This window comes from Haplochromis burtoni, unplaced genomic scaffold (assembly GCF_018398535.1).
Source record: "Haplochromis burtoni strain Fernald_Lab_line unplaced genomic scaffold, NCSU_Asbu1 Contig_279, whole genome shotgun sequence".
Classification (NCBI taxonomy): domain Eukaryota; kingdom Metazoa; phylum Chordata; class Actinopteri; order Cichliformes; family Cichlidae; genus Haplochromis; species Haplochromis burtoni.
Window position 1 is genome coordinate 302,291 of NW_024582640.1, and position 9,964 is coordinate 312,254.

The 9,964-nt window shown below is 40.0% G+C and overlaps 1 protein-coding gene across 2 annotated transcripts; it reads left to right on the top strand.

The window, feature by feature from the left end:
• The first annotated feature begins 1,724 nt into the window (after positions 1-1,724).
• Positions 1,725-6,583, top strand: tmem256 (transmembrane protein 256). 2 transcript variants are annotated; one of them, XM_005940223.3, is made up of 4 exons: positions 1,725-1,863; positions 2,381-2,418; positions 3,409-3,489; positions 5,664-6,583. In XM_005940223.3, exons 1-4 carry the CDS (start codon positions 1,782-1,784, stop codon positions 5,805-5,807), a joined length of 345 nt encoding a protein of 114 aa, XP_005940285.1. In that variant the 5' UTR covers positions 1,725-1,781; the 3' UTR covers positions 5,808-6,583. The 2 variants fall into 2 exon arrangements, with proteins under 2 accessions (XP_005940285.1, XP_005940286.1); XM_005940224.3 differs by lacking the exon at positions 3,409-3,489.
• Positions 6,584-9,964: the final 3,381 nt, after the last annotated feature.

Here is a 9,964-nt window from a genome sequence, read left to right on the forward strand (position 1 = left end):
AGTCACTGGAGAGCAGAGAAGAAGACAGGCAGGCAGGCTGAAGTGAGATGGATGTTGGCTCTTGGAGGAACCTCACAGCACACTGCTGCTGGGACTTAGAGATAATTTGCTGCTTGTCTGTGAAAACAAGATGTAAAGCCACAATTTATTGTTGTCCTTGCTATCCCATCTGCCGTGGGCCAGAATGAAAATGACCTGTGTTTGCAGGGTAAGCACAACATTCCTCTGCATACAACCCTATATGCAGGCAGCGCTAGAAATCATGCCAAAAGACAAAAAAGACGGGAAAAAGTTCACAGGCAGATGATGGTGACAGACTTAGATTAAAACCCACAGAGGACACACACAAACACACCCACACTGGGTTCAGTTCACAGTTGATGATGAATGCTTGCGACTCATAAAGCTTATTTTTAATTAGCGACATGGTCATTAAAATGTGTTAATTGTATGCATTGTGTTAATGCTGTGTCAAAGTCAGCTAAGGACGAGGCTCGACGAAAAGTGTGGTTTAGCGACTCCAGTAATGCAGTGTGACCCTGTGTAATTTCAGAATGATAATTGGACAAAGTCCCCCTGCCTGTCCGTGTGCACAGACACACACCCACACGCGCTACCTATCCACAAATTTTGGCAGATGAGAAAGCAATACAGCTCCCCCTTTTGGCAGGATCTACCAGGATCAGTGCATCTTCATCAAAGACATGGCATCAACCTTGGTCTCCAACTCCTCTGCTGGCAAGAAAATACATCAAACATTAGGAATAGCTCACTAAAGACAACTTCACCACTACTTCCCAAAGTTGCAGTGACAGACAAATTGAAAAGTGCCACACACTAATGTGCCCTCCGCCTCCCCGAGCCCATCATTCAGTGGAATGTGTTGTTTCGGTGATGCTGAGGAAAATGGCAAAATAAGCCACTATCTTAAAATCAATTATTCATAAAATCCTGAAAAATACTAAAATTTTTATTGAATAATAAAACAGAGGTGATGACTTAAACAAATCGGGGCAAAACATAAACTGAATCTGATTCTGCATTCCACTTTAACAAGGGAGGTCGGTCAGGTCAACTTCAAGCTTCAGTTAATGCGTCAATATATTACAAGCAGTATGTGATTCCCTACACTTAAATTCACATGCAATACCTAAAGGCGCTGAAACGACTGCTCAAATGCCATGTCAGTGTCAGATCAGCTTGGTAGAGTAATGAAATTTGCCCAGTGGCTTGAAACTGTAGCACGGCAGCGGCCATTTTGGTTCAAGTCCACAAACTGATAACAGATGTGCCTGGAAGCCCAGAGCCCTGGAACGAACGCCCCCACTGCTGCTTTCAAGGACTCAGATGCTGGAATTCAGAGAACAAATTGCTAATTAAATAAACACACATCAGCATATCAGAGACTTCACTCCGAAGTCACGTGTCATATTAGTTGGAATAACTGCAGGTTCGCACAATATATTTTCCGTTTTAGACTACTTATCTTGCATGTATGTTATAGTTATTTTAGAACACAAATCTGTTTCAACACACTTTTCCGTTTACATGTAGCTGCAACACTGTGGTTACACTACATCATAATGCAATTAAAAAACATTTCTTCTCTTAATGTTTGATCGTTTGTTGTTTGCCCCATGAGCGGGAAACCCATAGTCCGTCATTTAACTACGTATGTCCGCAATCACGTAGTTGAGAAGGCTGAACGTACATAATGACAGTGAACGCAGCACCGCCGTCACTTCTTCCGCCCGCGTGACACCTGCAGTTACAGTCCAAACATGAGCGCTTCTGCTGTGGTTCGGAGGTTAGCAGCTCTGTCAGGAGCCTCGGCAGTGGGAGCTGGGGCTTACGGGGCTCACGGTACGCAACTGTCCTATTGTCTGTAGCTCTCGCTCAGCTGAACAGTCGTGAAAGGCTGTCATGTTGAGGCTTACGGCGCCAGCCTTGATATCAAAACACGCAGTTTTAAAGTTTGCGTACTCACCACACGCCCGAGTAACTGTAAAGCAACAACACATACATGCTGCTAATGTTAAACATGCTAACGATTAATTCGGCTTTCAGTAAGCCGTCGAAGCTTCACGTTGTTTTTGTAAAAATAACCAGTGTCGTAATCAAGGTGACCCGCCTCCAGGGTGGAAGAAGGCTTTTTGTGGGTCAGCCACTGTCCACGGTAGGGATAGCTGAGTGGTTGGCTAACTTTTAAAATGTGATAAGAGAGTGGTTGGTCTCACCACCGTATCACAACACGAGTATTAAGGAACATGACTTGAGGGTGTGGGTTACTGATTAACCAAATAAAGTGTGGTCTGTTGTGTCTGTGATCATGATATTCATGGTGTGATAATAAGTAACAGTTGTGTTTTTCTTGTTTTAGGTTTCAAGAACAGCGATCCTGATGACTACCGAATAGTGGTATGTTCATAATACTGCTACTTATGTTTTTTTTGAGGATTCTGTGTGCCTAAAATCAGTTTTCATTCATTCGTGTTAGCAGAGGTCAAGGTCAGAGCATATGGATTCAAGACTGATTTAATTTGGGATGCACTAAAACGGTGGCTAAATATGGCTTCATGGTGACTTTGTCATTGATGTAGGCACGTGAAGTGACATCTGAAATACCTCTTACCGAGCTTAGGTTGTTGTGGAGGGGGCTGCTGGGGCCTGTCTTAGCTGAACAGCTATTCTAGAACCAGATAAAAATGTCTTTGGAAAGTGGAAGAAAGCTGGAGTACCTTAAAATACCCGTAAAGGTACTATACACAAAAAGTAGTCAGTGGTAACAAATTCAAATAAGAAAGAAAGATGGGTTAAAAAAATGCAGCATCTACTGTTGGCCAAATTTGTATTTTAAGCATCAGTGTATCTGCCCAATTGGTGCAGCTCCAGTTATAGTTTAGTGGACTGTATGACTGATATTTCTTTTACTCTCAGAAATCTAAAAGATGTAAATGGCCTGTATTTTGTATAGCGCTTTACTAGTCCCTAAGGACCCCAAAGCGCTTTACACATCCAGTCATCCACCCATTCACGCACACATTCACACACTGGTGATGGCAAGCTACATTGTAGCCACAGCCACCCTGGGGCGCACTGGCAGATGTCTGTGAAACATTTTCACACTGTGCTGTTAATCTGGAGGAAACTTCTGTAATGCAAAAAGACAGGAAAACGATTTGTTTTTAATGATGAGATACTTTCCTGGCCGAACTTGGGCTGATTCATGAGAATGGTGTAAATGGTGTTTGATAGCGGCTCACTAAATATCCACTTCTACACTTGATAATAAAAGGCCTTTCCAGAAAATGTTTGATTCACTAAACTTGATGAGTGGCTGGGAAAGGCGTTTTTTCTGAAAGCTCTGTGTGTGTGTGTGTGTGTGTGTGTGTGTGTGTGCCTCTTCAGCTTTTTGAAACCGCCAACAAGTACCATTTCTACCACAGCCTGGCCTTGCTGGGTGCTGCCCACTGTGGGAAACCTGCTGTGGTAAGTACAGAAGCCTAAGACCCTCACTCTTGGCTGGATGCACTTAGCTCAATCCTTTAAAGTGCATATAGTGCCACAGTCGTATTTGCTGTTACCTGTCCATCCTCACTCAGAGATATTATGTTACAGAGACTGCTGTTTTATTACATTATAAATGATAAAAGTGACAGCATAAGTATAAATTTGTTGTGGATTGACGGTGAAAGAACACATTATCCCAACAAATGGAACCAGGAAAGAAAAAATGGTAGCCGAAGAATCTCCTCACTTAAATGTCACCACCCCATCATCTGTACTTTTAAGCATTCATGCATGTCCCTCTGCGTCTCATGTCTGATAATGTTGTTATTATGAGTTGACAATAAATGGGTAAAAACTGTGGAGTTATTAATTTGGATTAAATAAAATCTATGAACCAGCTTTGGAGTCAGTCCGATACAGTGAGCAAGAGTTTTTATTGTTTACACCTGTTTAAGGTGTCCATCTATAAAGTTACTAAACCTGCTCACTCGAGTTGTGTTGTGTGTCAAAATGGGCATAAATATTAAGCTAATGAGATAAAATGACTCATTAATCATAAGTAATGATACTCAATAACATGCGTTATTCTGCTGATAAGATACTTTAATGTGTGTAATGTGATAGTAAGCTAATAAGCTACATTAGCTAACTGAATGATGGGCTAATAAATTATGTTAGGAAATGACGTACTGTAGTAGGCTAATGTTTGCTAATAATATGAATCAATAGGATAATAAGGTACATTGTTGAATTTAATGGTAGGCTATTGAGATAAATTAGCAAACTTACAGTCAAGCTAACAAGATGTGCTGGCTAATCCGGTCGTAAAGTCTGACGTCACTAGCCGTGTCTGGGCCTAAACTCCAGTGCCGGTCCATATATCAAACGATCACTATGGCATTACTGAGAGTTGAAAAACTGTCTAAAGTCTTTCATCTTTAATAAAATGATCAGCGTTCTTCTCTACCAGGTGTAACAAATGAGTTTAACATCCAGGCATCCATGAAAACGGAATTTATGACATTTAACGGAGTTAGAAGTTAGCAGGGAGTTAGCTCGCTAGCTTCTATCTAAATACAATATAGCATGTCCTGATTGCAGGGTTTTGGAAACAAATTAAGACGTACAGCTCTGTTATCACTTCCAACATAAATGAAGACAGAAAGCTAAACAGCAGTGATGTTTGTAGGGTTACTGAAGTTGGGCTAGCTGGTATATAATGATGTGCTACGTGACCGCTAGCGACAGAGCTATGTTAGCATAATATAAACAAGCTAACTTTTTTCCACTCGATAAAAGTTAACGTGAGTGTTCTCGGTGGTCAGGAACAAATGTAATCGCATGGCAGGATGCTGTAAAAGGACCAAACTTCAGCCAGGAGAACAACTGAGATAATCCATCCACAATACGAGGTTAGTTATTCATATACTGCTGCATGGGCTGGGCTGTAGTTGCATCCTGATCTTAAATAAATGATTAGCGGTAATAAAAGCCGAGGGAGGTCAACAGTGATCACTGACTGTTTTAGGAGCTTTTTGAGATTAAATAGAAGAAAATACAAAACATTAGACATGTTAACAACACAAAAGCCATATTAAAGCAGACTACTTTAGGCCCGGAAGTAGGATTCGTCACGTCATCACTTAACGACTGGATATGTTTTCTTATGATAAGAAGCATGCTAATATTTTAAATTAGCTGATGTAACATAAACTGTTAAATTATGTTAGCCAATAGCATATTTGTGGGATAATAGCATGCACTGGCTAACTGAATAGTGGGCTAATAATAGCATACTCTATTATACTAATAAGATAATTAGCTATATTAGCTAACAATGCAAGGCTAATAAGATGCATCAATTTTTAAGTAAGCTGATATTATTTAATTATATTATAGGATGATATTATAATATAAGTATAATTTAAGAAGGCTGACTCTAAATAATGGTTTGCTTTTAATGCTTTTAACTTTTCTTGCAAAACAAACAAACAAACAAAAAACTCCTTTTTGCTGGTCCCTGTGGGGTAACATCTCAAGCAAGGGCGAGTCTCAAGCAAGAGAGGTTGGAGAGTACATGGCAGCCCTACTACAATGTGTTTGCAAACTTACAGATTTAAACTGACTGAGACCAAAATGTTTCTTTTTCACAGGCTGGTAGCCTTCTGATTGCGGGCATGGGGATGTTCTGTGGCTCTTTATACCACCAGGCTCTGACAGGGGACCCCGGACTGCGCAAAGCGGCTCCCGTGGGGGGCGTAGCTATGATTGTTGGATGGCTGGCCATGATTCTCTGAACTGTGACAGCTTACATCTTCTCCAGAGAGCCACACTGTGACACTAAACTGTCAGACTGCTAATAAATGAACTGGAGAACTTGTAAGAGTTGGCTGAGGGCTAGTGCTGAGTTATAATGTCACCCATCCAACCACCGCCTGCCCTGGGTTGTGGATGTCAGCAGGAGATAAGGTCACTGCAGGATGATCACTTTTCTGCCACTGCTGTCTGTTTGTGGCTGCTGCCCTTTGACTATAATGTTAAACTGGATAAGAAATTTAACACAAAATGAATGGAATGAACTGTATCATCCAATTTGTCATGGAACATTTTAACTTTTGGTGGGAAAATCAATAATGAGCTGATTTGAGTTAAAATGCATCAATAAGACAGTGTTTGTTGTAAAAATAAAGAATCCCTTATGATAGATTAACAACGAAATCGTTTCCTAAACTCTGAAATCCTTTTTTCCACAAGGATTGTTTATTTACCTTTAAACAGTCATTTATCAGCATGAATAAATCTCAACAATGAATATTCAATCTGCTGTATACCAAAGGTCCGTGTCAAGTCTTTGCTTTTTTTCATTTCTTACAGACATCACTTTCAGATACTGATCATCTGCTGTAGATGGGTTTTTAGGTTATCTTCTTCCTCTTTTCTCCTCCGCTTGTTCAGTTTTGTCTTTTTTTAAGGACACACTGCACACCATGCTGAGATTTGTCAAGTTTGCAGCTAATATCTCTTTGGGAATTCCCTTTTGGTGCAAAAATAAAGTTTTATGCCTGTCTTGTTATCCTTGAGATTTTTCATGGATTTAACTATACGAATGGGAACAAATTGTTATTTTGGAGAGAAAATCTGAGAAAAAGCAGCCACATGTCCACTTAAAAACTTAAGCAAACTTTCTGAAAGCCTGGAGAACTACTGCTCAACAAAGTCGTACAAAATTACAGCAAAGTCTGGCTGCTTGGAAGCAAAATATAAAGAAATGAGGCAAGACTGTAAGATGTGACATTACCCTCTGATTTCTGTAAACCCATTTTGAAGACTCGAGTGTTTCAGTCTTCACTGTCTTGGTATCTTTAACTCAAACAAGCTTTCAGAAGTGTTTTCATTTGACTGCATAGTCAAATATTGTTTTGTTGAAAGACGATAAGCAAGTGTTGACACACAGAACTTTATGCTAGAACACTAGGTCAAAGTTTTTAGTATTACTTTTTTTTAACCTCCCAATGTTTGTGTAATAGTAAATAGCATTCAGTTGCATACTTACATTGTGTGCTAAAAAGAACTAATGCGTGTTAATATCTGGTCTTTAAGTGATGACGTATGAACCCTGCTTCCGGGACCAAACTACTCTGTGTTTATTAAGGCTGTTGTGTTTTACATGTTTTAATGCTTTGTATCTTGTTCTATTTAATCTGAACACTCCCTAACAAAGAGCAGTGATCACTGTCGGCCTCTCGGTTTTTGGTACCACTATTCATTTTAAAGCTCAGTTTTTAAAAACCTTACGGTCTAACTACAGCCCAGCCCATGCAGCAGTATATTAATGACTAACCTCTATTGTGGATGGATTATCTCAGTTGTCCTGATTGAAGTTTGCTCCGTTTACAGCATCCTGGCATGCGATAGCATTTGTCCTTAACCATCGGGAACCCTCACATTAGCTTTTATCAAGTGGGAAATAGTTAGCGTTCATCCTCCTGTGTTTATATTATGCTAACCATAGCTGTGTCGCTAGCCACCATGTAGCACATCATTATATACCAGCTAGCCCAACTTCAGTAAGCCTATAAAAGTCACTGCTGTTTAGTTTCCTGTCTTCGTTTATGTTAGAAGTGATAGCAGAGCTGTACGTTTTAATTTCTTCAGAAATCCCTCAGTCAGAACATGGTATATCATCTTTAGATGGAAACTAGTGGGCTAACTCCCCGCTAACTGCTAACTCCGTTAAATTGAATACATTCTGTTTTCATGGATGCCTGGATGTTAAACTTAACTGTTACACCTGGCAGGGCAGCCACACCGATCTTTTCATTAAAGATAAAAGAATTTAGACAGTTTTTAACTCTCAGTGATGCTGCAGTGATCGTTTGACTTTGGGACCTGAAGTGGAGTTTGGACCCGGAAACGGCTAATGACGTCAGACTTCAGTTCAAAAGAGTGCTTTATGTTTCACTGCAACATTAAAAGCTGTTGTCACACATGCTGTGACTCTGAACATTTCTAGATATTATCTAGCTATTATCTGGTAAATGAGAATCCAATGTTCAAAACCATCACATTGGACTGGCTAAAGTAGTAGCTAATAGCTAAGTGTAATAGTCTGGTGAAGTCATGTCTATCAAGTGGTCTTCTACACTATTAGACAGCACCCAGGTCTCAAACAAAAGTATTATTTTATGTATTCCAATACACAAGCACATATAGATTGTGTGCTACATGTGGACAGTATAGCAGTTGACATGTTAAAGCAGCTTTAATAGCAAATTTTATTATTGTTATCATACCTGGACAGTAGAAACTTCTGTCCTAGAGGTTTGTTGTGTGCACATTCATCTGAAAAGAAAAAGGAAGCTGACTAATGGTAGTGCTAGTTTAAAGGGCATCCTCAATGTGTTGGTTTCACTAAAGGCTAGATAAACCCACAGGATTCACAACCTATGGCAGTAGAAACGGTGTCTCTTGTGGTGAATGTATTCACAGCCCCGAGGGTTTGAGCCTCTGAGTAGCAGAACACAAAAGAGTTCTTTAGCAATGGCCTCCCGTTAGCCGGGACCATGTTCCAACCACTCGGCATTCAAATTGAAAGTGAAATCCATTGAAACACTAATTCCCCTTCCTGACTGTGGGCCCATGAATGGAGACCTTTAGAAAATAGCTGTATAAATCTCTGGGTCAATTTGCTGGGGCCGGTACATAAGCCGAGGCTGTGCTCAAAAGAGAAGGCACTATTGACTGAATGCGTTGCCAGTGAGCTCTTGATCACGAGTCATAAAACCCTCATTAGAATTAAGTAGCTGCTGAGGAGAATTCTGTTCTTCCAGGACCAAGCAATCACACAAGAAAAAGCTCTGACACCCGGACACACATCTATGACTCACAGCTTTCAAGCATATGGGAGACACCTGACTGAAAGTTACAGGCTGTTCCGCTCTGTCGGATGCATATTTGAAGTGCTATCATCCAATTTTCAGCCACTTGTTAAATATTTAAAGCAAAACCATGTGATTTTTTTTTCTTGACAAGATGTGAGCTACAAGTTCAGAACAGTTTCACACAGTAGTCTTATTTTAGGGTATTTATTTCTCTCGTCTGTAGCTGACGTTCACATGGGTGGATCCTGTTGCTGTCAGCAGCACACCTCAGTGTTAAAATCCATTAACTGGATCACAGAGTTCTGGTCTGCCAACACACATTTGATGTGTGAGCACACGAGGGGGGGTGAAATGGAAAGTGAGATAAAGGGAGACCCTTATCTCAGAACCATAATCTCACGAGTTAATTCAGACGACGCGTCAGCTTTTCAGTGTATCTATGAGGAGTGCTTGTTGAGCACTCGGTGTACGGTGCCTTCAAAGATTATTTTTTAAAGAGAAAATGGTTTTCTAATATATTTCATTACAAATATAATATACAGTTTGCTTAAGTGAAAGAACATCTACACTTTTGATGTATTTATTTTACCATCTACCATGGACTGAGCTACAGTTCATCGGGGCAAACGTTTGCAGCTAATCCAAATCCTACATTTAATTTAGGAACTTGAACCATTTTGACCACGGAAATGTTTAAAAAACTCAAAATGGATTAATTTCAGAGGTCCAATCTCCCACTATCAATGCAGCTCACAATTTCTCTTTGTTCCTTCTACTTCCAAGACTCTTGGTTCACTTTCCAGCAAATCAATTTCTAGCTATAACTATTGCAGCCAGGCTCTGTGATGTTTGTTTCTAATTACTGTAATGTTTAAAATAAAAGAACCTACTTTTGACATGCCCTTCCTATAACAACCAAGTTATCAGATGTGGCTTGCAAGCTTGGTTAATGGGCTGAATCTATAAAACAAAAGTCAGTGTCCAAAACTTAAGCAGAACCGTCTCGTTATATCTGTCCTAAACTGCAACACATATTTAAAATTTGTCTTTTTAAAAAATGTTTTAAAAGGTGT

Excerpts from the sequence above, each read along its gene's own strand:
- tmem256 (XM_005940223.3), top strand. The coding sequence starts at position 1,782 with ATGAGCGCTTCTGCTGTGGTTCGGAGGTTAGCAGCTCTGTCAGGAGCC. Across the intron at positions 1,864-2,380 it reads TGGGGCTTACGGGGCTCACG|GTTTCAAGAACAGCGATCCT; the intron begins GTACGCAACTGT and ends TTCTTGTTTTAG. Across the intron at positions 3,490-5,663 it reads ACTGTGGGAAACCTGCTGTG|GCTGGTAGCCTTCTGATTGC; the intron begins GTAAGTACAGAA and ends TCTTTTTCACAG.